This window comes from Mus musculus, chromosome 2 (genome assembly GCF_000001635.26).
Source record: "Mus musculus strain C57BL/6J chromosome 2, GRCm38.p6 C57BL/6J".
Taxonomy (NCBI): Eukaryota; Metazoa; Chordata; class Mammalia; order Rodentia; family Muridae; genus Mus; species Mus musculus.
Window position 1 is genome coordinate 175,184,775 of NC_000068.7, and position 27,693 is coordinate 175,212,467.

General features: G+C 41.2%; 1 protein-coding gene across 3 annotated transcripts; it reads right to left on the reverse strand.

Moving 5' to 3' along the window:
- Positions 1-390: 390 nt before the first annotated feature.
- On the reverse strand, positions 391-22,150 carry Gm14391 (predicted gene 14391). Of its 3 annotated transcripts, XM_030251945.1 has the most exons (6): positions 22,007-22,150; positions 18,285-18,339; positions 13,033-13,159; positions 12,771-12,831; positions 4,396-11,613; positions 2,370-3,406 (listed from the first exon to the last, which is right to left on the reverse strand). In XM_030251945.1, exons 2-5 carry the CDS (start codon positions 18,285-18,287, stop codon positions 10,140-10,142), a joined length of 1,665 nt encoding a protein of 554 aa, XP_030107805.1. In that variant the 5' UTR covers positions 18,288-18,339; positions 22,007-22,150; the 3' UTR covers positions 2,370-3,406; positions 4,396-10,139. The 3 variants fall into 3 exon arrangements, with proteins under 3 accessions (NP_001170951.1, XP_030107805.1, NP_001092778.1); NM_001177480.1 differs by lacking the exons at positions 2,370-3,406; positions 4,396-11,613 and adding an exon at positions 391-949; NM_001099308.2 differs by lacking the exon at positions 2,370-3,406 and having other exon boundaries at positions 9,505-11,613.
- Positions 22,151-27,693: the final 5,543 nt, after the last annotated feature.

Sequence of the window (27,693 nt, forward strand, 5' to 3'; positions counted from 1 at the left end):
TGAGCATGTGACCGAGAATGGGAGATGCATGTGTGTATGTTTCTGCATGTGACAGGTACATAAGCATGTGCATGTGTGTATGTGTGAGAACATGTGAGTGGGGTTCATATATGAATGTGTGGGTGTGTATGTGTATGTGTGTGTGTCTTTGTCAGAAATAATGTGACCTTATGCAGTTATATATGGATATTGTATTCCAGTGGTTCAATCCTTGTCTGGTTATGTGTCAGTACCATTCTGACTTTTATTACTTCAGCTTTGTAGCATAATTTGAAATCAAGTATGGTGATGACCTGCAATACGTCTGAACACACGGGTATTTCAAACAAATAAAATCACTGGTAGATTTTCTTATTAACAATTTAAATGAATTATTTGAAAACACAGAAACCTTTAAAATAGTTTTATTTCATGCCTTGTATCAGGCTGCTACCACCTGCATGATGCAACCAAAAAACATTGAGCAATATTTGAGGTCGCCACAAGAGGGCAACAAAAACCTTCCTGACTTGTGGGATTCTTAGGGAGTGGGAGGGATGGTGAGGGGGGAATGACAAGATAGCTTTTTGAGAAGCCCCTGCTTTGTTTTTCTTTGGACAAATTCTGTCACTTTTGCCCTTGTCCTCCGTGCATCCACTTTTCATCTTAGACGGGCACATCCTTGAAGTCTGTACATTAGACCCAGCTCTGATGTCTCAACACTGAGGTGGGATCCTTGCTCCATGGCAGTGACAGTTCACAAGATATCACAGGAGCTTCTCATGTGTCAACTACCCAAGGCACTGACCCTGGACAATGATTACAGCAAGTTCTTAATGGGGTGTTTGTTGTTAAATGTATCCTGGGGAGATGTGAAGGAACTTCCTTTCCTTCCAGATAGAGCATGTTGAGAGATAGGAGATGGCTCCACCCAAGTATTGCTTTGGAGCATCAGTGGGTTTTCTTGTTGCTGCGAATAAATACCCAACAAAAATATTTTAGGATTATGGGAAGGAAATGTTTATCTTGGCCCATGATTGTTGGAAGTCCATCATGGTGTGAAAGGCAGTGTTGGAAGTGGGAGACAGGATGGGGAGGACAGTGAGATAGGTGGGAGGAGGCAGAGACAAGTGATTAAGAAGGGAACTAGTGGGAAGAGGGAGATAGGAGGGGAGAAGGAGCTAGGTAGGTGTGGAATGCAGGGTTCAGAGTTGAAAGTAGCCTATCACATTTCATCTTTTGTCCTGACATAGGGAGATTAAAAAGTGTTCCTCTCATTTTCCACCTTAGCTGGGCCAACATTTGGAGCCATTTCATTCTGGGTGGCTTTGATTTTTTTTTTTTTTTAGCTTCTCTCAAACTCCCAAAACAACCAAAACTTTGTCTCTGAAGTGATTTAAAGCTCAGTGAATGGGAGAGAAATTATTATTGGGCTTTTCCAATTATGGCTGGCATAGTCAGCTAGCTGAGTCATTAACAAAGCAACCCAACATGGGTGATGCCTTGGAGGAGCTGAATCCCTGGAGTTTGCTATACTGCTTGCAGGCAGTGCTACCAGGGAGTCATCTCTCACTTAGGAACTGGTTCTTGCTTATACAACCCCATTGGGAACACTGTGAGTCCCATAACCTACTTCTGACTTAGTTTCAGATTGGAGGTAGTATACAGCTGTGACTCAAGCCAGGGTTAGCATAGTAGGAATCTACTGTTTCCTGGCTGGAGAAATCAATGATGCCTGACAGAGAGTGAGACTGAGGGAGGCTGTCCATCAAGAGATAGACTAGTGAGATGTGTGCACTTGGCATTCTTTGGACAATGCCTTTCATGCCATATATACTTTATGTTTCATTTTTAAAAATCCTCAAAAGAGAAACAAAATGTTTAAATTTATTAGTATGTCTCAATGCTATTCTTACAATAAAATACCCAGGGAAAGCAAATGGGAAAGAAAAGGTCATTTTAGCTCATAGTTCCGTAGTATGGTCCATGGTGGTATAATGTTGCAGTGTCAAGAGCCTGAGACAAGAGTGCACACCTATGGACAGTCAAGAGCAGAGAGTGCTCAGAGGATTTTTGCTAGTGCACAGTTCACTTTCTCCATTCTTTTACAACCAGGGTCCCTGCTTAGGAAATGGAGCAACTTAACCGTGCTAAGTCTCTTCATCTTAATTAATATAACTATGACAGTATCCCACAGCTATTGTGAAAGGCTAACCTGATTCAGATGATGCCTCCTTGACACTTTCCTACCTGATGATTGAAGATTGTGCTAAATTGAGAATTGTTTTAAAGTTCCATGGGTGTGCTCCACAATACCTAGTCTTTGAGAATAATAAGGAATCCCAGTAATATGACAAGTATTAAATTGTTAACAAAACATCACAAATGCCTGACTGTAATGGCCAGTAACTTTATGTCTTCCTGTCATTTTGAACATCAAGAATAGAAAAACAATGTAGGCAATGACTAGTTCCTTATTTAGTTGCTTATCCTGTTAAAGCAGTTGCAAATAGAAAGCATGAGAAGATATCAATAGTCATATGTACATTGTTTAACATTTTTTTAAATTCAGATACATAAGTAACATCTATTTGCCATACTTGATTAGGTATGTGTTCTCAAGGATTAACACCATTATGCAGTACAGGAAGAAATTGAGGACATTGAAGACAAGTTTTTATAAATTGACATGCACATTTTCTAGAAATACCAAATTGTTGTCTCAACCTATTAGTATTTTAATGATGTAAAGAATGAGAGTGTTTCTTTTAGTGCATCTGACTATGCCGGGGCCTAGCACACACAAAAGTGGATGCTCACAGTCAGCTATTGGATGGATCACAGGGCCCCCAATGGAGCAGCTAGAGAAAGCACCCAAGGAGCTAAAGGGAACTGCAACCCTATAGGTGGGACAACAATATGAATGAACCAGTACCCCGGAGCTCTTGTCTCTAGATGCATATGTATCAAAAGATGGCCTAGTCGGCCATCACTGGAAAGAGAGGTCCATTGGTCATGCAAATTTTATATGTCCCAGTACAGGGGAACGCCATGGCCAAAAAGTGGGAGTGGGTCGGTAGGGGAGTGGGGGGAGGGAATGGGGGACTTTTGGGATAGCATTGGAAATGTAAATGAGGAAAATACCCAATAAAAATATTTTAAAAAAAGAGCACTGACTGGTCTTCCGGAGGTCCTGAGTTCAAATCCCAGCATCCACATGGTGGCTCACAACCATCTGTACTGAGATCTGATGCCCTCTTCTGGAGTGTCTGAAGACAGCTACAGTGTACTTACATACAATAAACAAATAAATAAATAAATAAATAAATAGAATTTTAAAAATGAAAAAAAAAAACAAACAAAAAGAATGAGAGTGTGTGGCGGAACTATTCCTGTGTAATGCCTATACTCTGCCTGATATGCAAACCTGCTGTGGCATTGCCCTCATTAAGGGGTCTGGGTTCCTGTTCCCCCTAGGCCATTGTAAACACTTGTATATGGGTGTAACTCAGCTATCTATAGTTCTAAGTATCTACTCTGGTTCCTCCTTAGGTCACTAACTTCCCTCTTCCTAGATATTGGTAAATTCCTACATAGGGCAATGACTTAGCTATCCATGCCCAGGGTCGGATCAACGACTGCTTAGAATCTAACTTAGCTATATGTAAAAAAAAAAAAAAAAAAAAAAAAAAAAAAAAAAAAAAAAAAAATCAATACTTAGGAGCACTTATTTTTTTTATAATTATGTGATTTAAAGATTTGTTTATTTATTATGTTTAAGTCCACTATAGCTGTCTTCAGATACACCAGAAGAGGGCATCAGATGTCATAATGGGTGGTTGTGAGCCACAATGTGGTTGCTGGGCTTTGAACTCAGGACCTTCAGAACAGCAGTCAATGCTCTTAACCACCGAGTCATCTCTCCAGCCCCCTTAGGAGGACTTATAATAAAGCAACATTAAGGGAAAGCCCAAGATCCGTTTACCAACTAAAGCAAGGACATTGGAGCATTCTTTATACGTGATGGCAAGATTCCAGGAGACTAAGTTTCCGTGAACTTCTCGCCTCAGGACAGCACACAGGTTTTCGGGGCCTGTCGCGCTTCTCACTACTGGATTGGATGTAGCACATATGTACATTGTTTAACATTTTTAAAATTCAGATATATAAGTAATGTCTATTTGCCATAACTGAGTAGGTACCAGTCCTAGAGGATTAACTCCTAGAGGATTAACACCTTTGTGTGATACAGGAAGAAATTGAGGACACTGATGAAAGTCTTTACAATTTGACATGCACATTCTCAAGAAATACCAAATTGTTGTCTCAACCTATTGCTTTTTAATGATGTAAAGAAAGAGAGTGTTTGGCTGAACTATTCCTGTGTAATGCCTATACTCTGCCTGATATGCAAACCTGCTGCAGCATTGCCCTCATTAAGGGGTCTGGGCAATCCACTATGAGCTTTTAAATGTAAGGTGTATGCCACCACTGCCAGGTTGATGCTCTATTTTGCCCCTGACAACCATATAAAAGCTCGCCGAACAGGCACGCGGGTCACCACCTCTCCTTAGGGTCTGGGATGACCCCAGTTTAGTGGAACAATAAATTCCTCTTGCTTTTTCCATTGATTCCAGCCCCACATGGTTCACTCACAGGTCCCCAGTAAGCTAAGGCTCCCGGGAGTCTTACAACCCAACAAGAAGACCAACAGTCTCAAGAAACCTTGACCTTGGAAATCTCTCAGACTCTGAGCCAGCAACCAGGCAGCATACACTTGTTGGTCCAAGGTCCCTAACATATATACAGAGGAGGACTGCCTGGCCCGGACTCAGGGAGGGAAGACACACCTAATCCTCGAGAGACTTGAAGTCCCAGGGATTGGGGAAGCCTGGCAGGATGTTGTTGAATGGTTGTGGGTGTGAGGACACCCTCATGGAGATGTACAGAGGGGTCGGGATATGGGATGAGAAACTGTAAGTGGTTGGAATGGGGGGGTGATAATGACTGGAGTATAATTAAAGAATAAACATAATTTAAAAATCTCCATTCTGGTTGTTTGAAATATGTCTTAAATTCTAAGGGAAACTCTCCCTTAATCTTACTACAGTCTTAATTGTCTTTAATCCTATCCACTAAATATAATGTGACCTAGGTAACATAAAGAGAAAGTGCCAACAGAGAAGGTGCACAGAAGTCTGGAGTTCAGATCCACATCCTGATTCCTGGGGTCAGAGCCCTCCCTGGAGGCCGACTCCCCTCTCGCAGGGAAAGTGTCTAGGGTTCTGGGTGTTAGGTCTGTCTTCTGGCTGAGGATGAAGGCCTGTAGGGACCTTGTTCAAGAAGCTTAGTTACTTCTGCTGCCCACTTACTCTCCTGCATAACCAGTTCTCAGTGATCCCAAGATTCTGGATGTGCTAGGGCCTGCCTTTGTCCTTTGACCCTGTTGCTGCTAGCACAAGACCCTCTGGATTTTTTGGAAGTGATGTTGCATTCCACTCACCAGTGATCTCAAGGACCAGAGTGTGCTAGGGGGCCTTCAGCATGAAGAGTCCTCTGGGGACCTTTGGGCCCTCTGCTGAGATCTGGCCAAAGATTGCATGGGGGTGGGAGAGGGTGGCTCCAACCAGAAGTTAACCTCAGTCGCTGGTCACGCTGCTGTCCTTTGTCCCTGTTCCTACTATTACAAGACCCTCTGTATTTTTTGGAACTTATATTGCATTCCACTTACCACTGATCTCAAGGACCTGGGTGTGCTAGGGTGCCAGCCATGTGGAGAATCCTCTGCAGACATTAGGGCCCTTCACAGAGATTGCCTCAAACACTCTTACACAATCACCACCTGCTCATTTTTCCTTAAAAGAAGTTAAAACAAATCTCATCGATTTCTCTCTATTCTTTTTTTCTGATTATAGCTCTGGGCAGCCTCTACCATCTACCTCTGTTGTTGCTTTCTGAGCAGCCTGTCTCTTTGTACTGCACCTCCAAGCTTAAACTATTTGAGGCAGACAGAAATCTTTTAGAAGGGCTCATGGTGGAAGAGGGCTCATGGAAAATCCAGACCAACAAGGATGTCTGGATCAGCTTGGGACATTTTTCTGAGTCCCAGCTCATTCCACAAATCCAAGAATTATGCATACCATTTTAGCTCAACTTTTGTTTTAGTTGTGAACCTGCACAGCTAGTGAGGACTCAAATGGCTCAGCAAAACAAGTGAATCCACTAAGAAACCAATTTTCCTCATCCCTTAATTTCACATCTTAGCATTTGGTTTTCATTTGAGAATCCCCAATTAGTTTTTAATATTGCATTCCATCCTGTAGGTGTGATGCCTTCTGTAGACTCAGTTGGTTACTCTGCTCTACTATAGGATGCCACCTGTTTAAGTTCTTAGCTTAGCATACAAGTACTTTGGAGTCTGAAATGAAAGACAAACAGCATTATGTAATATGCCAAATCAGCTCATTGGCTGGGACACTACCAAACATCCACATTGCTATTGGTTCCCCTGTGATACACCTAATTTCCTAAATCTAGAGGCCATCTTTGCTTCTCCAGAACCAATCAGAGGAGGGAACACTGGGGTCACTCTTTCCTAGCTTTTATGTGGCTGGTATTGTGTCTTTCCCAGCTCTGAAGCTGGCATCCAAATCCTTTACTGGCATGGAGATCCTCTTTGTTTCCCTTGCCATGAATCCAAAAGTTCTGCCTTTGTTGCCTGCCTAGCCATTGGCTGCTGGCACTTTTGTTACCCATTTATAATCAGCTTGGGGCAGGGAATCTCAGTGTCCCAGTACAGGATTATCATGAAATTTGGGAAGAATTTAACAGGAGTAGCATAAGAATCAATACACAATTGGGAATTAGCAGAAAAACAAATCAAATCCAAACACCAGGCCCTAAGTATTGCCTTTTTGTTATTATCCTGAATTTAATCATATGGTGAAACTAAGTTTGTTTCCAAGGATTAGGTATTGTGGAGATCCAACCTCACTTTACTCATATTTTCTTTTTAAAACATAATGACTGTCTCTAACAATGCTTTCTGCTTTTCATTGTGCCCCTCAAAACATAAGACCTGTACTTTACCACCAAAGAACAAATCCATATGATTAGTTAAGCTATAACACCCATAATATATAACAGATGACACTGTAAACTACATAAGCCCCTATCCCTAAATCCTGATTGGTGTGAAAATAAAGGTATAATTTGGAAGGAATGTTTCTGTCTGATCCTCCTTTTTTAAAAAAAATTAATTTTATTTCTTCATTTCTTTATTGTCTAATCTTTTTTTTTACAATCCATACCTTATACCCCTTGTCTTATTCATGGTTTCTATTCCTACACAAACATCATGACCAAGAAGCAAGTTGGGGAGGAAAGGGTTTATTTGGCTTACACTTTCATACTGCTTACTGTTCATCACCAAGGAAGTCAGGACTGGAACTCAAGCAGGTCAAGAAGCAGGAACTGATGCAGAGGCCACAGAAGGATGTTTCTTTACTAGCTTGCTTCACCTGGCTTGCTCAGACTGCTGTCTTAGAGAACCCAAGACTACCAGTGCAGAGAGATGGTCCCACCCACAAGGGGCCTTTCCCCTTGATCACTAATTGAGAAAATGTCTTACATCTGGATCTCATGGAGGCATTTCCCAACTGAAGCTCCTTTCTCTGTGATAACTTCAGCTTGTGTCAAGTTGACACAAAATTAGCCAGTATAATTGACACCTTGTCAATTTGACACGCAAACACATCACTAGTAATGCTCAACTCTTAGTTTCTTATTCATGCCCAAGATATACACAACTTTGAAAGCCCCACAGACTTTACATATTAAAAGTTCAATGCTTTTAAAATATCCAATATCCTTCAAAATCCAAAGCCTTTTACAATGGAATCCACTAAAATACTTGTTTCCTTCAAGAGGGAAAAACATCAGGGCACAGTCACAATCAAAAGTAAAAATTAAACTCCAACTGTCCAATGTCTGGGATCCAACTCACGATCTTTTGGACAACTCCAAAAGAACCAAGGGCTTGGGTCACTTTTCCAACCCTGTCCTTTGTAGCACACAACTTGTCCTCTATGCTCCAGATGCATGTACTTTACTGCTGCTGCTGTTCTTCGTGGTCAATCATGGACCTGTCAACTCCAACACACTGCATGATCTCTTCAGTACTGGGCCATCAATTTCACCTGAGTCTGCACCTTCACCAGTTGCCTTCCATGACCTCTCAAAGTGCTGGGCCTTAGCTGCTCTGCATTATCCCTTCATGCCTTCAAAACCAGTACCACGAGGTTAAGACTCACACACTACCAAGTCCAGCCACAGCACAAGGTACCACCTTGATTATCTCTAGAACACTTCCTCTGTGCTCTCAGAAAACACTTCACAGATGATGCCACTTCAATGATGCTGGTTTCTTCTTAATCACTGCTAATTTCTTAGCTCCTGCTAACCAGCATCAACAGTCCCAGTAATGCAAAGTTTTCACTCTAGTAGTTCTGGTATCTTGTTAATCACAGCTGATTCTTCAGCCCCAGTTAACCAGAACCACAGAATCTTCACAAAGTAACAATGGCCCTGAAAAGAGGCTTTCATTTTCCCTCTAAAATTTCACAAGCCAGGCTTCCATCTTCTGCACGGTTCTCAACATTATCTTCCAAGCTCCTACACAACATCCCACAGCGTTCTTAACACAGAATGGATCTTCTAACCCAAAGTTCCAAAGTCCTTCCACAGTCCTCCCAAAACATGGTCAGGTTGACACAGGAATACCCCACTCCAGATACCAATTTGTCTTAGTCAGGGTTTCTATTCCTGCATAAACATTATGACCAAGAAGCAGTTGGGGAGGAAAGGGCATCCACTCACAATTTCCACATTGATATTCATACCAAAGGATGTCAGGACTGTAACTCAAGCAAGACAATAAGAAACATTTCTTGTATCCCCTTGAACTTTGTATGATTATTTTCAGGATTATAAAGAATTAGAAATGTTTAAAGGCTTCCCCATATTGAATGCATTTATGGGTTTCCCATTCATAATGATGAAGATTTGGGAAATCTGAAAAGGTTTCACCATATTATATTCCTAAATTTATTTGCAGTATGAATTGTTTCATTGTGAAGACTCTAAAATATTCAAAAAGTTTCACCATATTAAACACACTCAGCCTTTTGTTACATTTTGTTTTCTTTTGTGTCTTTGAATATGACTGACAAGTGAAAGCAATACCACATGGCTTGTAGACATCGGATTTCTCACCTCTATGTCTTCTTTTATGTATTTGAAGATTTTAATGCACAAGGCTCTGTTCACTTGTTCATTTCATAGTGTTTTTCTCAACTGTGTCTCTTTTTATTTACTTAGAGACTACTGTGACTTATAAAATGTTTACCACATTGCCTATATTCATAGGGTTTATATCTAGTGTGTATACTTTTGTGTTGGGAGATGACTCTTTTGTACAATTGCTTTCCCTAATTGGTGTTATTCAGAGGATTTCTCAAAACCTCATGTTCCTTACAGATTTGAAGATGATTGTGATGTAGAAGTGTTTTAAAACATTGCCAATATTCATAGGGTTTCTCTCCTGTATGTGTTGCTTTATATATTTGGAGGCCACTGCTTTGTGAAAAAGCTATAAAAGCACCATTGCTAACATTCAAAAATCTCTCTCCTATACGTGCTCTTTCATGATTTTGTTGATGACTGCTTTTTGAAAAAGTTTAACCACATTGGTTAAAATCAAAGCATTTCTCTCAACTATATGTGCTTTTATGTGTGTAAAGACTATTGGTTTTCGAAAAAGCTTTACCACATTGGTTACGTTTAAAAGGTTCCTCTCTGGTATATGTTCATTTATGTACTTGGAGATCAATGCTTGCTGCAAAGGCTTTATAACATCAGATACCTACATAGAGTTTCTCTCCTGTATGGTCTTTTCTCTTTAAAGGTCACTCCTTCCTGCAAAGACTTTACCACATTGGTTACATTCCTGGGTTTTTCAGCTGTGTGTGTTCGATTATGATATTCAAGACCACTGCTTCCTTCAAAGGGTTTACCACCTTGGTTACATTCATATGGTGTCTCTCCTGTATTTATCTTTTATGGCATTGGAGAACACTGCTTCCTGCAAAGGCTTTACCATACTAGTTACATTCATAGGGTCTCTCTCCTGTATGTGTTTGCTTATGTATTCGGAGATGACTGCTTTGTGCAAAAGCTTTACCACATTGTTTACATTCATAGGGTTTCGCTCCTGAATGTGTTCGTTTATGTTTTTGGAGGTCACTACTGCTTGCGAAGGCTTTACCACATTGTTTACATTCATATGGTTTCTCTCCGGTATGTGTTCGCTTATGTATTTGGAGGACTCTCCTTGTTATAAAAGCTTTACCACATTGGTTACATTCATAGGGTTTCTCTCCTGTATGTGTTCGGTTATGGATTTGGAGAGTACTGCTTTCTGCAAAGGCTTTACCACATTGGTTACATTCATAGGGTTTGTCTCCTGTATGTGTTCGCTCATGTTTGTGGAGATGACTGCTATGTGCAAAGGCTTTACCACATTGTTTACATTCATAGGGTTTCTCTCCTGTATGTGTTCGTTTATGTTTTTGGAGGTCACCACTTCTTGCAAAGGCTTTTCCACATTGGTTACATTCATAGGGTTTCTCTCCTGTATGTGTTCGCTTATGTATTCGGAGATGACAGCTTCTTGTAAAGGCTTTACCACATTGTTTACATTTATAGGGTTTCTCTCCTGTATGTGTTTGCTTATGCCTTTGGAGAGTATAGATTACTGCAAAGGCTTTACCACATTGGTTACATTCATAGGGTTTGTCTCCTGTATGTGTTCGCTTATGCATTTGGAGAGTATAGATTACTGCAAAGGCTTTACCACATTGGTTACATTCATAGGGTTTGTCTCCTGTATGTGTTCGCTTATGCATTTGGAGAGTATAGATTACTGCAAAGGCTTTACCACATTGGTTACATTCATAGGGTTTGTCTCCTGTATGTGTTCGCTCATGTTTGTGGAGATGACTGCTATGTGCAAAGGCTTTACCACATTGTTTACATTCATAGGGTTTCTCTCCTGTATGTGTTCGCTTATGTATTCGGAGATGACTGCATTCTGAAAAGGCTTTACCACATTGTTTACATTCATAGGGTTTCTCTCCTGTATGTGTTCGTTTATGTTGTTGGAGGTCACCACTACTTGCAAAGGCTTTTCCACATTGGTTACATTCATAGGGTTTCTCTCCTGTATGTGTTCGCTTATGGATTTGGAGGTCACTCCTTCTTTTCAAAGCTTTACCACATTGGTTACATTCATACTGTTTCTCTCCTGCATGTGTTCGATTATGTATTTGGAGATGACAGCTTCTTGCAAAGACTTTACCACATTGTTTACAGTCATAGGGTTTCTCTCCTGTATGTGTTCGCTTATGTATTTGCAGGACATTCCATGTTCTAAAGTCCTTACCACATTGGTTACAGTCATGGTGTTTCTCTCCATTATGTTTAATTTGATGCCTTTGTCTACCACTCTCATATGCAAAGGCTTTACCACATTGAATAAACTCAGAGGGTTGCTCTGCAGAACAACTTCTTTCATGCCTGCAAATAAAATTTGCACACGTGAAATCTTTCTTACACTGATTATACTGATGAGTCTTTTTATCTGTATGAATTGTTTTAAATTTTGGTTTCATTGAACAGAGCAATCTAATGTTAACATAATATTACTTTGTTTATATTCAAAGGAGTTCTAATAAATTATGAATTGTTTTACATCTTCGAGGATATATGAAATGGGAACAGTATTGATTATCAGGCTCACATTTATAACATACTTTTTCTATAAAATGTTACTCACATATTTGAAAAAAAACAGGAAGAACTCACAGTGTTTGCACAATGATTGCATTCACAAATTTTGTTATCATGAGAGTAATACTACATTTGGAATATGAACAAATGCAAAAGAAAAAAAAATTTCTACTGCCTTAATTCTCATTACTATTTTCAGCAGTTAGAGTTGGTAAATGTCCCCAGGAATGTTCGGAAACAAATTTTTTATAAACTAATATAGCACATTTAGTATGTTGTTCAAAATATGTTATACTGCATATCCTCTAATTGTTCTGGAAAAGTGAAAGGTATGTGGCTTCTTTCAATGCCCCAGTGATCACAAGGCTTGTATCAATCGTAACCTATGACATCCACATCAAAAGAAGAATAACAAGTGAAAATTCCACATTACATTCACAGCTGACTTTTTTTTGTCACAGAGATGTGGTATAGAGATTAAGGTTTTTCCACAAAACCATTTTTGAATCTTATGAACTGTTCATCTCACTAAATTTAGCAATGTTATTACAAGTATATCATTGAGCTCAGATATACTATGGATTATTTGCTCATTACTAGGTTTTAGACATATACTTGTCACCTAATCACTGTGTGTTCCTTTTGCAATAGCTAAGTGATATGAGACTGAAGACACTCACACTTGTATAGCATGGCTGTACTAGGCTTGATTTAAACAGTAACATATGTGTTAAGCCATTATTTCTCTGTCTTTGACCTAATGGAATGTCTTGCAAACAACAGTTACATATCTGCCATAAACATATATGATTTTTATGAAAGTCAGTAAACATCCATCACTGAAAGCAGTGCTTATTGTACCCTATTGGTTTTCTTTACTACTTGTACCACAAGTTAAACTTTCTTCATAGGCATTTTCTCCTCAGCTTGCAGAGTAAAATTACCTTCCATGACTTCTAGAAGTTTGAAAATGGTCTTCAATCGTATGTTCTTCCCAAATGTAACCTAAACCCAGTACCAGAGAAAGTATGTTACATTATTGGCTATTAAACAGTATTTATTAACTCCATTGAACTTTAAAACCATGAGTGATTTATTCATCATATTCTTCCTCATTCTCAATTGAAATTATAAAAACAAATAACAATAACAAAGAAACAGTTGTGCATACATGTTATAAAGTAAATAAAAAAATCATAATATTACCTATAGCTGTGAGATTCCTATAGGTCTCTAGCATCACATCTTTGTAGAGACTCTTCTGAGAAGGATCCAGCAAAGCCCACTCATCCTGAGTGAAGTTCACCTGCACGTCATCATAGGTGACTAAATCCTAAAAGATTCGATACGTGTGTATATAAAAAAATATGATACAGACAACAGTGTAAAGGTGTACTTCAAAATGAGTATTCGCTGACTGCCCTGCCCACCCACATAGTACTTTTTATCCAGTCTTTCACAGTTGGACAACAAAAACTTAAGTAAATAAATGATCTCTGGGAACCTGATGCCTTAGTATTAAGATGTTAATACATGGAACCATGTAGAATGCTGCTAGACCTTCACCCATTTTTTGTTCCCTGAGACCCAATATGCAAGAGTGCCCTTAGGACTGCAGTTTCCTCTCACCTGTCCATGCTACCTGCAGATACAAAAGACCTTTTCCATCTCCCCTTCCTTTCTTGCCACATGTCTGTGTCTTAGCCCCCAAGTATGGGCAGACACACCCTTCTCAACCATAGCCAGTACTCCCGAAGAACAAGCAGTCTGTCTAAAGACCAAGACCACTATCTGTTATCCTAGACATAATTCTCACAGTAGCCCACAGAACTGCAACACAATATCAGGGAAAGCTTCCTCTGCCCATTTCCATGTGGCCAATTTTCAACTTTTCTTCAATAACTAATACAACTACACCAGGAACAATGTGAACTTGACCAATGTTACCTGTGCTAGTATGTGTATAGAAATAAAATCATATTTCCTGACTCCGATAAAAATAACATAAATAAGTGACCCTGAAACTGTTATAAATCTGACCCTCCAGATACTACTGATCTGTCTTCAAACAGAGAGGCCCCATGCTCTAGAGTTCTCATTGAAATTGTTGATGATGAGAAAGTTGGACTATGGCTCAATAGCTGTTTATGACCCTTAGTAATTTCATGTTAAACCAGCCCCACCGAAGTATACAAAACAATGCTGAATGATAATTTAATGTCTGCTTCCTGCCATATGCATTATGTTCCAATCTGTCCTATCCACCCACCCAGCACCATCAACACCTGAGAAACTTCTGCATGTCAGAAGCTTTTTTTGTAACCAAGAATTGAGGTTCTGTGAATCATGCCATTTTGACAATAGTTAACAGAAAGGTAAAACGAATCTAATCAAATATTTCTGAAGGATGATCGCTGACAGCTCTTTACTACTAACTTCTAAAGTATTTATAAAACTAGTCACACAAAACTGAATACAGAAGGGTCAGGAATTCTAGAAATCAAACCATTGCTTTTCCAATGTTGTCCTACTACACACCAAAGGCAATTCCTGTATATACACACTGCATAGTGACATTTAAGTTTCATACCTTGCCACTCCCAGGGCTACCGAGCCTCTGGGAGCCCTGTAAATCCACACTTAGGAAGAGTCAAAGGACGAGGAGCTCTGTTATGATCACCACATGGACCAACAGAACCACACTCTGACCCATAGTCCATTTAGAACCAGCAGATCAGACTCAAATAGCTCTGCAGACTTGCTCCTCCTGTATTCTCAGTGGAGATTACTATAATAACCAGGGGATGGCTTGTAGTCTTCCAGGCAGCTTGTAACACATGCATCTGAGGAGAATCCTGTAAAGAACCTGTAAGCTACCTTCCCCTAGTGTTCCTGATTGTTAGTCCTGCCCAAAGTCCCTCATTAGCTTGGAAAAGCCAGCGGGGCCTCAGGGCAACAGTGGCTCCTCTACTGTGGGATCACAGAGCAAAAGACTCAGACAGCTGAAACCTTCCAAGCTCAACTGTTACACCCTACAAGCAGACATAGCCCTAGTCTGGAAAATTTACATTGAAAAGAATATTCTAGTCCTGCAGACCAAGTATTTTCCATTTAAAAGGCCTAGGGTCCTTTCTTTGTATATTCAATTATGCATGCAGCCAACTCTTCTTCATAGTGGGGTGGTCCTGCAGACAACCTGGGATCAAATTCATACATTAACAATATTAAAAGTAAAAGTGGCTATGAATTTTAAAGATAGAAACTTTTAATGGGCAAAAAGAGGGAAGAAAATGAAGAAATAAAATGTAAAGACATCACTGCTTCTAGGTATGGTGGAGGAGAAAGTATATTATACACAAAAGAGTGAACACAGCCAGACCCAGTTATACCTGGGATAGTATAGAGTAGACATGACCTGGGACCTTGTGGAGAGAGGAAGGAGGGCAGAAGCAAGAGTCAGATCAGGATGATTAATGATAGATGAAAAGTCCAGTTCCTAAATGATTGAATTGCATAAGGAATGGCAGCTGGGAGATTGGCAGTCCTACTGCTGGGGTAGATGGTGAGGTATGCCAGCAATATGGTGTCACAACGAGGGCCTGTGATCTCATTTGACATTGCCCTAATCTGAAAAATGCCTGAAGATGACCAGTATGGAATTTTACTGATTGTGTAAAATTGATTACTTGACTCCTCACGGTGAATGTCAACCACTGCCAAAGCAGAAAGGCCTCACCTACCTTATTCCTCCTCCTTTTCTGTGCTGCAAGTAGACCAGCTTCAAAGTTGGTCAGTGAACTCAACCTTATACCTGTCCCTCTTTATTTGTAATCCCCTAATTTGTAACCCTGTAACCCAGGGAGGTTAGACAACACTCATTCCCTGGTGTCTTTTGTCTCACTGATCAGTCAGAACCCAGCCTGAAAGCAGTTGTAGGAATGTTTTCCAAGCCCTGGGCAGCAGAGGGAGGATTAGGAGTTCAAAGCAAGTCTTAACTGCATGGCATAAAGAAAGTAGGAGCTACAGGAGATGTTTCTCTAAACATACAGATGTGAAATCTCTTTAAAAATAGGAATGAAATTCTTAATTTGGGGAAAATATTGGAGAATAGAAACACGTAAGACGTCAAATCACCTATGCATAATGAAAATGAAATTCAGAAAAGTAATACCAAAATTTAATATTTAAAAAGATCAATATAATTGAAAAAATATATTCCTGTACTGATTTGAAAAAGATCAGGCCCTTCCTGGTAGAAGGAATGTCATTAATAAGATAGCATTTGACCTTGCCCCTATGTGCTTTGTTAACTACTGAGACCTATAATGTGACACACACAGTTACAAGTAATGGCATGTGTTTTACATTTTTGAGCTCACTTAAATATGTCACCCAAGGATTGCACATGTTTATCTAATACAGATCCTGAAATGGGAATTCATTACTAACTGGTTCTAGCTAACCTGCCCAAATTAAACACCCACCAATCAGATTTTACTAAACTATATCCATAAATTAATATAATCTGTGAAGTTATCAAATTATTCTCACTGCCCTAATCAGGTCCTTCTCCATAACAGTGACCCCTGCAGCATACTCCCCCTCTGGTCTGTGACCTAGCTCTTGTCAGCACTGTTTTATCTGACAGTGTACACAGTAAGCTGTTCCTCTGGTTCTCATCCTGCCAAGTGTATTTCCACACACAAGCCCCTGCCACAAAGGTTTTGTCCAGATGCAGGCTTATAATAAAGTTACTCAGAGGCCACAGCCTGGTCCAAAAGGAGAGACTAAGTCCACAAGGGACCTCACAGGTGGCCCCATCTGTCTGGCTGAGGCTTACCATCCTGCCTCTGGGAAGACCTATTACACAGGCATCCTTTGCTAAGATGCTTGCTCACCCCACTTCGTTGGAGATGAAGTTGCACTTACCATGTCTGAAGTTCTAAGCTTGCCTGAGCTAACCTCACAGCATTCAGTAAAAATAATAAGAACCGATTCCACAGAAAATCTGAGAGCAGCTGAGTTACACAGAGAAACTTGCAGGCTTAGTACCTGGAAGAGTCACCTCCTCTTCTGCCTGGCAACTCCATGTGGAGGTTTTGATTGGCCATTGAGTCTTGAGTGACATGAGGACCATGCTTAGGGTCAGAGTGTCTGTAGGGACACAGCACAATGGTTCGAGCCTGGGCCAATCCTTTTCCATATCTGCAGATTTCCAGTTCAGTAGCACTAGTGTGTCTCCTCCAATGGCCTACCTGTCTGATCCCCTGCCAAGCCCTTCTGAGGGGCTAAGATTCTTGATCCCTGCTGCTTACCTGCCTGCCTCTCCACCTTTCTGGTCAGTGACCCTGGGTTCACTGCTTTGAAAGGTTGGAGCTTGCCTGAGCTCCAAATCCAGCGCTCAGGAGGCATTTCCCCTTCTTCCTCCTGGAATCAAGCTGGGTAGCTTGCATACCCCATCAATCAGCTGACACTGGAGTTACCAAACTGTCCACAGGTGGTCAGTGCCAGAATATTAGCAACTGAAGAGGGATTTTAGGATATAAGATTTTGTTTTGTGGCTTCAGGCTGGGTTCAGGTAAATTGCAAGTACTTTCTACCTAATGGCTATGAGACAAGGCTCAGAGCAAAGCAGGACACATGTCACTGAGGAGCACTCAGTGCATTAATCAGAACAATTGTCCTCACTGGGTTGGTAAAACAAACATAACAACAACAAACCCACACCTATATTAGTAAAATATATCACTGTTCTGATTTGAAAAAGACCAGGCCCTTCTTGGTAGAAGGAATGGCATTAATAAGATAGTGTTTGACCTTGCCCCTAAGTGCTTTGTTAACTACTGATGTCTACAATGTGACACACACAGCTACAGATAATGTCATGTGTTTAATATTTGTGGGCTCACTTAAATATGTCACCCAAGGATTGCACATATCTCATAATACAGATCCTAAAATGGGAATTCATTACCCACTGGTTCAAGCTAACCTGCCCAAATTAAACACCCACGAATCTAGTTTTATATACGTCCATGCATAATTAATACAATCTGTGAAATTACAAAATCATTCTCACTGCCCTAATCAGGCCCTTCTACATAACAGTGGCCCCTGCAGCATACTCCCCTTTCCTTTGGTCTGTGACCTAGCTCTTGTCAGCACTGTTTTACCTGACAGTGTACACAGTAAGCTGTTCCTCTGGTTCTCACCTGCCAAGTGTATTTCCACACACAAGCCCCTGACACAAAGGTTTTTTCCAGTGCAGTCTTATAATAAAGTTACTCAGAGGCCACAGCCTGGTCCAAAAGGAGAGACTAGGTCCACAAAAGACCTCACAGGTGGCCCCATCTGTCTGGCTGATGCTTACCATCCTGGCTCTGGGAAGACCTAGTACACAGGCATCCTTTGCTAAGATGCTAGCTCCTCCTCTTTGTGGGACATGACACTGCACTTACCATGTGTGAAGTTCTGAGCTTGCTTGAGCTAAATTCACAGCATCCAGCGAAGACACTAAGAACAGATCACACAGAAACACTGAGATCAGCTGAGTTACACAGAGAAACTTGCAGGCTTGGTACCCGGAAGTCACCGCCTCTTCTAACTGGCAGCTCCATGTGGAGGTTCTGATTGGCTATTGAATCTTGAGTGACATGAGCAACACCCTTAGGGTTAGAGTTTGCTGAAGGGACACAATATAGTGTTTCCAGCCTGGGCCAATCCTTTTCCATATCTGCAGATTTCCAGTTCAGTAGCACCAATGTGTCTCCTCCAATAGCCTACCTGTCTGTTCTCCCGCCAAGCCCTTGGGAGGGGCTAAGATTCCTGATCCCTGCTGCTTACCTGCCTGCCTCTCCACCTTTCTGGTCAGTGACCCTGGGTTCACTGCTTTGGAGCTTGCCTGAGCTCCAATGACAGGACTCAGGAGGCAATTTCCCTTCTTCCTCCTGGAATCAAGCTGGATAGCTTGCATATCCCATTAATCAGCTGACACTGGAGTTACCAAACTGTCCACAGGTGGTCAGTGCCAGAATATTAGCAACTGAAGAGGGTTTTTTGGACACAAACTTTGTTTTGTGGCTTCAGGCTGGGTTCAGGTAAATTGCAAGTACTTTCCACCTAATGGCTATGAGACAAAGCTCAGAGCAAAGCAGGACACATGTCACTGAGGAGCACTCAGTGCATTAATCAGAACAATTGTCCTCACTGGGTTGGTAAAACAAACATAACAACAACAAACCCACACCTATATTGGGAAAAATATATCACTGTACTGATTTGAAAAAGATCAGGCCTTTCTTGGTAGAAGGAATGGCATTAATAAGATAGTGTTTGACCTTGTTCCTATGTGCTTTGTTAACTACTGAGATCTATAATCTGACACACACAGCTCCAGCTAATGGCATGTGTTTTACATTTCTGATACATTCTATCTATATAGTACAGATCCTAAAACAGAAATTCATTATCACTGGCTCAAGCTAACCTGCACAAACTAAGCACCCACCAATCTAATTTTATTTAATATCATGCATTATTTAATACATGCTGTTAAATTACAAAATTATTCACCCTGCCTGACTCTTATCCTTCTCTAGAATGGTGACACCTGGAGCAGATTCTCTTATGGTTTTATCTATGATCAAGCTATCTCCCGCCCTGTTTCACCTGACAGAGATAACAGTAAACCATTGCTCCCGTTCTTATCTAAAGGTGGAAGATATGGAGGGTTCATTATATGACTCAAATGAGCAATTATAAAACACTTTTTTGCTACATTCTTTTTTTTTTTTTTTTTTAAAGATTTTTTTATTTATTATATGTAAGTACACTGTAGCTGTCTTCAGACACTCCAGAAGAAGGAGTCTTGATCTTGTTTCAGATGGTTGTGAGCCACCATGTGGTTGCTGGGATTTGAACTCCGGACCTTCGGAAGAGCAGTCGGGTGCTCTTTTCCCACTGAGCCATCTCACCAGCCCGCTACATTCTTTAACTCAAGAATTTAGGAATTTATATCAAGAGGAAAGCAAGGCCATTGTCCTGGGTAGCAGCAGACCAGGATCAAGGCTACCTGAGTCAAAATAGCTTGTCTTAGAAACATCTCTATATGGGGAAGAAGAGACAGCTCTCCCAGAACTGACATGTCACCCCAGAAAAAATCTCTCCATATACAACTAAAATATTAATTAGGAAAAATGTCTTAATGACAGCATGGATTCAGCTGCGGCTAATGCTCAAAGACCAGGCAGCCAAAAACAGGTTTTGGATTCCACACATGCTCTCACCCATAAGTTTCTTTCCTGTTCAGTCCCCAGGTTATTTTGAACAATTTTAATATGGACTGGAGATTACAAATCCTACTTAAGACTGCTAGGAGATTTACACAGCAAAGACCCCCAGAATCACTGATTAAGTGTCTCAGAGCCCTGAAATAGCAAGCCATTTCTCAGAGATGGGTTCCTGAGTTGGAGGTCGCAGGAGATGAGAAAAATAGCAAAAGTAGAAGGTAGAATTTACAACAGCTGCAGTGGGGAGAGCTTACACAAGCTATGTCTTATGCCAAGTAAACTTTTTAAGAGTAGCATCACCCGGGCGTGGTGGGGCACGCCTTTAACCCCAGCACTTGGGAGGCAGAGGCAGGCGGATTTCTGAGATCGAGGCCAGCCTGGTCTACAGAGTGAGTTCCAGGACAGCCAGGGCTATACAGAGAAACCCTGTCTCAAAAATAAAATCAAAAAAAAAAAAAAAAAAGTAGCATCTTGTATCCTACTTACAGGGATAAGTGGAAAGAAATGGAGACCTCTATGAAGTTTGCAGAAGCTAGAATACACTGGGACAAATTCAGGAGAAGTCTAATAAAACAACCCTGCACAAGGGAACTGCCAAGTATCTAAAAAAAAACATTACTGACCAAGCCCCCAGTGCACTTGGGGACCCTACTCAGTGCAGGGTGGCACAGAATTACTGCATGGCACAGCAGAGACGGAGGTAGAGTTGACTGGCACTGCAGAAGTGGGTTTGCAACTTCCCCTCCCTGCCTGCATTCCTTTGTATTTGCTGGAACCCTCGCACCAAGGCTGGCAAGAGATCTCCGTGGAAAACCTTTGGTACCCAAGTCCACAAGCTACTAGGGCTACTGAGCTTCCCTCATCCCCATTAATCCACACTCAGGAAGGGTCAAAGGAAAAGGGCCTCTGCTATGATCACCACATGGACCAACAGAACCACAGTCCTTGGAAATAGCAGAACTGACTCAGATAACTCAGGAAACTTGCTCCTCCTGGCCTGGCAAAGGAGACAATTACAATCACCATGACATGGCTTTTGGCCTTCTTCACAGTTTGCAACAGATGGCTCTGAAGAGACTCCCATAAAGAACCCCAAGCTACCTTCCACTAGGGTTCCTGATAGAGAGGCATGGACAGAGTCCCTCATTAGCCTGGAAAACACAGCTGGGACTAGGACAACAGCAGCTCCTCCACTGTAAGATCACAGAGCAAATGATTCAGACAGCTGAAGCTTTCCTGGCTCAGCAATTCCGCCACAGTTGCAGACAGAGCTCTAGTCTGGGAAATTTGCATTCACTAGAATTTTCCAGACTCCACTTATTTTCCTTTTTAAAGGCACAGAGCCTTTCTTTGCAATTAAAGAGCATTATTAAATTATACAGGCAATGTCCAGTGCAGCCATCTCTGCTTCATACTTGGGAAGCCCTGCAGCCAAACTGCAATCAAATTCACACAGTAACAAAAATTAAAAAGAAAACCTCCCGCCAGAAGGCAATCCTGTACTCCAGTACTCCAGCCCCGGACCTGACCAAGGACGCTCGCTCGCGTGGGAACCATTCAGTGGCCCCTATCCCCCAACTTCTCCTCCCTTTGGCCCCGAAGCCAGTGCCACCCCTGGGACCCCATTCTGTCCTAAGCACTTCCGGGGTATCCAGCGTGGGATGCTGGAGGCTGGGAACCTGGTGCCTAGAGCTGCCCTTTTCCACCACCCACCGAGTTGGGTCCGTGCCTTCCCATGGCCAGACAGCCACCCGCGGCCATGTGGAAAGCGTCCTGCAGTCCTCCCGCTCCTGCCTGCCCAGGGCAATGGATCTCTGGCCAGAAGCGAGTTCTCTCCCACTCCCCTCTTTTCCCCACACCGACGGCACCGCAGGAGATGACCTGGCACTTACCATGTTTGGAGTTCTGAGCTTGACTAACCTTCTCTCACAACACCCAGTAGAGTCACGCAGAACACATCACACAGAAACTCCCATGACCGCTGAGTTACAGAAAGGAGCTTGCAAGCTTGACCTGGAAGAGCCGCCTCCTCTTCTGACTGGCTGGTCCATGTGGAGGCTCTGATTGGCTATTGAGTCTTGAGTGACATGAGCACCACCCTTAGGGTTAGAGTATGTTAAAGAGACAGGGCACAGAGGTTCCAGCTTTGGCCAAACCTTTTCCAGATCTGCAGATTTGAAGTTCATTAGCACAAGTGCCTCTCATCCAATTGCTTACCGGTCTGTCCTCCCATCAAGCCCCTGGGAGAATGTAAGACTTCACATCCCTGCTATTCAACTGCCTGCTTCTACCCCCTTATGGGCAGTAACTCTATGCTTCCCTGCTTTGCAAATTTGGAGCTTGCTTAAGCTCCAATCACAGCACTCAGAAGATATTTCCACTTCTTCCTCCTGGATTCAAGTTGGATGGCTCTCACAGTCAATAAATCAGATTACAATGGAGTTAAAGCTGTCCCAGATGTGGAAATGTGCCCAGAATATTAACAATTAAGAAAGATTTTAGAAAGCAATATTTGTTTGGTGCCTTCAGGCTGGGTTCAGCTACACTGCAAGGACTGTTCAACTGGTGTTTCTGAGACAAGCCTCAGAGCAAAGCAGGAAACAACAACCACAAACCCCACAGCTGTGCTATCAAAGATTCTCCTGATGAACAGAGCTGATAGAATGAATCTCTATTATATAGTTAATGCATTTATTAGAATGACTCACAGGATGCCATTCAACCAGTCCAAAAATGGCTGTCTACACATTTAAAATTTCCAATAGTGGTTCAGTTCATGTGGCTTGACGTCTCAACTAGTCTTCATTATATACCTTAATTTTCAAAATTATGCACTACTGCCAAAAATAAAACAAAAAAAACAAACAAACACACACAATAACAACAACAACAACAACAAAAAGTTGTTAGAAAGAGGTAGGGCATTAAGGCAAAGAGATAGAGCTACCATCTTCAATGTCCTTTATATATGTAGGCTGTCACCATAAACTGTTGCCTAGATCCAAGGTGGATCTTATCACCCCAAAAGACCCAGATTAAAAATACTTTTCCCAGATTGAAAACTACAATTAAGAAAAATCCCTCACAGTACCCAACTCTTTCTGTTTCAGCTAATTCCAGATGTGTTCAATTTGACTGACAAGAATACCTAGCACAGCAGACAAGACAGAACAGCTTCAAAAGATTTTTCCGGTGATGGGTAAGGAGAGCACAGGAGCCATTTCCAAAGCAACGCCTTTCTTCAAGTGTGGGAGCATTGAGATTTTACTCAGGGAATCTAGACACATTTACACATAGATCTGCCTACTCCTATGAATGTTAAGTTAAATTCTTTTCTGAAGATGATCAAATGTAAAAGCTGAGATATTGAAGGGCATTCTTACCTCATAGTCATCCAGAATCATCCATAAATTATAAAAATGTTGGACATAAATGCATCTGGAAAGTTCCTCTTGGATTACAAGGTCTTAGCTGTAAATCAAGGGAAAGGTGAGAACTCATTTTGAACTCCACCAAAGTGGGAGCTTGCAATATGGGTGTGGTCAGAAGAGATTAAAGCCTGAAAATGCACCCAAGTGTCACACCTCTTCCAAAAAGGCAGACCAGTGTTCCTTCCCAAACAGTTCCACAAACTAGGAAGTCTATGGGAGCCATATTAATTTAACCTATGAGTCTATGGGAGCCATGTTAATTTAACTACCATCTGTCTCCTCAAACTAAAAAACACCTGTTTATCTAACATCACTGTACCATATCCTAAAGAGAGCCTATTATGCTTTCCACACACAATGTCACAAAGGAAGCCTTACCAGAAAGAATCAGAGCATTATAAACAATAAACAGAACAAACAAGACCAAAATTCAACAGGGAATCCATCAAAACTTACAGTTTCTTGTTCAGCAACTTGAGATTATGATGAAATTGCCTTAGCCACAAGGTCTTAGGAATTCCCACTCTTCTAGCTCTGTCACCTGAAGCACACACAGCTTTGTTTCCTCAAAGTCACTATCTTCTTTCAGCTTTCCTCAAAGCTGGTGTTTGTATCTCAAATCTATAATGTATAGCACTCTCTCTTATTTTATTGAAAGTAGGTTAGTGGGCTACAGGGATCATTCAGTTGTTGTTAAGAGCACTGCCCAAACCCATTTCACTTCCTAGCACTCAAATGGGAGTTCGGTCATCTGTAGCTACACTTCTATGAAAATACTTGAGTATAAGCTGGTACCTGTCATTGACTTGGATGGTTACATAAGTGATACATTTGCTCTAAGTCCTGACATCTAGATGTAAGATTAATGATATCAAAGTATACCTCTGTTGCCAAGGACCAAGCCTGGGCTTGGAGACTGGTAGAGAGAGAAGGGGTGTCTGGGAGCATGAAAACAAAGGACTGGTAGTCAAGTCCTGTGTCCAAGCTGTCAGTCTATGCTCTGCAGGAGACAGCTTCCCATCCTCCTTTCGCTGTATTCTGTTTTCTTTCTGATCTGCTTGCTCTGCAGGTCTCCAGACAGCTCTCTGTCTATGTTCTGCTGGAGACTGTTCACCAAGCAGCTATCTCCTGCTATTCTAAAAAATTCACTCAATAGTTCATCTCCTGCATACCATAACCAGAATCTATTATTATATCTCTCAAACCTGCCATTTACTCCAGTTTTCCTTTTGATTGTCTTAAGAAATAGATCCTGTATCCACAGGAACTTAATTCTTATGAGACAGGAAGCATACATTTTCTTTTAACCTTACAAAAGCAGATATTTGCCTGCCTCTGTGAAGCATAAAGGCTAAGCTCAAACTGGCTGGGTGGGACCCAGGCCTGAAATTACCATTTCTAACACACATGAGACTAAATTTGCTCTTTCCCAGGCTGATCCTGAAATCAGTAAACTGTCAGCCTTTCTAAGCATCATCATCATCAACAACAACAAAAACATTAGCTGGGTGAGATCTTCTGTTATCACCACTTTCCAAATCTCTTTATCTCCTTCCTTAGTATCTTTCTGAGAAGTTGGCTTTCATTCCTTTAGATTCTTGACGTCCCTCATAATTTATATACATTATTATTTATTGAGAAATAATATATTTTTAATCGATGTTTTAGGGGTCTGTTCCACAGTCTTAAGGGCTGTCTTGAAAGTCCCAGCATTTACCATTTGGCTGAGACATGAGCCACACCTTTGCTTTTGGACTTGTGCTGTTTCTGATCATCATGCACTCATTAATGTTAACAGGGAGAACATTCCTTAAAGGAGGATTGTAAAATATGTACATTATTCTGTAAACAAGCCTTAAGCTCATGGTAGTCATTAGCACTTTCAGAGGCCCACATCCACTGGTCCTGTGGGAGGGGCAGAAACCATGCCATTCTGTAGTAACCAAGTTTTTATATGGTTTCCAGGGCAGAATAGAGCATCAGCAACTAGGCAAAATATGATTGGTGGAACAGTGCACCCTTTAAACTGGTCTTTAGGGAATGAGGTGACCAGGAACTTCCCTTGTCTGAAAGGGGGCAATGGTCCATCCTGTGGAATGTGTCCCCACCCACAGGTTGTCCTGCCCTGTGGTCTGAGAAATGTTAATTACCCTCTCCCTTATGGAGGGGCAAGTGTTTCATGACCTTCGCAAAGTTCCTGAGTTGACCTTTTCAAGAGACCTTATTGCGAAGCTGTGGATAAAGTAAGACTCTGGCAAGCATCACCTTACAGGGAAACCCCTGAGTGAACAATGCAGAGCAGAAAATCAATGCAAAAAGCAAGAGGAATTTATTGTTTGAATGTTTTGGGATTATACTACACCTGAAGGAGAGGTGGTGACCTCGTGCAGCCCATTCATTAATTTTTTTATACAGTTTTCAGAGCAGCAGCAAGTAGACACAATATGACTAGTGGAAGAGTGTACCCTTTAAAGAGTTTGGTCTTTATGAGCTGAGGTAGCAAGGGCTTTTCTTGGCTGTGGGGGCAGGGGGAGTTCAGAGGAGAGGTGGTGGGGGTATGCGACCTGTCTCTTCACCTTGAGGAGTGTGTCTATGTGCTCTGGGTTTCCCTTATCTGCATGTGGTCAGCAGTAGGTCCCCCCTATGGTCTGCAGAATTTAATTAAATTAGCTTCTCCCTTCTGGAGCACAGGGGTGCCTACATGTTCTATGACCATTGTCTTTCAGGAGGGGAGGGGTCTGGTGGAATTTCCCAAAGTTGCTGAGCTCACCTTTTCAGTAGCATGCAATGCATTTCTTCAGTCCAGGCACTCAGAACTCAGAGGAGATCCCTGAGATTTTGGATAGCCATTATTACATATCAACACAAACACACACACACACACACACACACACACACACTCACACACTCACAGGAAAAGAAAAACAAAATTAATAACATGATAAAAAGAGCATTGGGGAATTGGGACAGTACTATAACCCTTAAAGTTATTTAAGATGTTTGGATCCAATGCCATACAATCATTTTCAAAAATGAATATAGCCAAACATAATAGCATGTGCTATCAATTCCAGCAGTTTGGAGGCAAATTCACATCCATGAATTTGAGGACACAATGTTCTACATAGTCACGTCCATATTTTTAAAAAATAGTTATGGTTGCACTGTCAAGAACAAAGGAGCAATGACCTAAATGATGTGAAGTAAAAAGTTATTTTATTGCCAGACCAATCCTGCAGTCTCCTCTGAATTAGGAAAGAATAGCAGCCCTGAGTAAAAACACAGGAAATTTTCTATTTAAACTCAAGGCCAAGGTTCATAGTAGGTGATTACAAAACTAGAATTGCTTTGCAGTCAGTAATTTAGTGAAAAACCTGGCAGCTCTAAAACCATACCACGAACACTGGAAACAATTTACACCATGTAAATCTTAAGATTATTGGGGAAAAACAAGTCAAAATGAAAAGTTGTCCTTTAACATAGAACATGAGTAGAGAAAATACCGTACTAAACAATATAGAAATTACTGTATTTTTTTCTTTAGGATTAATTTGGAACAGGAAAAAGAATAGTCTTTAACTGGCCCTTAAAAATATAGTTTAGATTGTTTAATCATCCTTTTTTTTTGAGACAGGTTCTCATTTATAATGCAGCTGACCTTTACTCACTAAATAAACTACAATTTACAACACTTATTGGATCTGTAATAAGGAGTAGTGTTTATTTAATCCTGTGTTTTGGGCCACCATTACTTAAATGAGAGTCTTCAATACAAGATGGACCTGATTCATGATTTGGTATTGGTTGAGTTAGAAGTAAAGGAGAATGTTCATAAAGGGGTTGCTTCTTCAGGGAAGTATATAATTGTCAATCTTGGGATCATGCCTAACTTCAAAGACACAGGACAGATTATAACTGCTCTAGAGATAAAGTTTGAACAGTATTCCATCCTGGTTCCTATAGTTGGAAGGGGGCAAAAAAGTCAGAAGATAGGAAAGAATGAACAGACCAAACAAGACCAAAATTCTGCAGGGAAAACACCAAAACTTATAGCTTCTTGTTCAGCAATTTAAGATTATGATAAAATTGCCCTGACTCTAAGGTCTTAGGTATTCCCACTCCTCTAGCTGTGTCACCTCCTGCATACA

What these genes read in the sequence shown, in the direction of transcription:
- Gm14391 (XM_030251945.1), bottom strand. An exon ending in TAGGAATCTCACAGCTATAG is followed by an intron (nt 12,832 to 13,032) that starts GTAATATTATGA and finishes TACTGGGTTTAG; the next exon opens with GTTACATTTGGGAAGAACAT. An exon ending in ACTTCTAGAAGTCATGGAAG is followed by an intron (nt 11,614 to 12,770) that starts GTAATTTTACTC and finishes TTTTATTTGCAG; the next exon opens with GCATGAAAGAAGTTGTTCTG.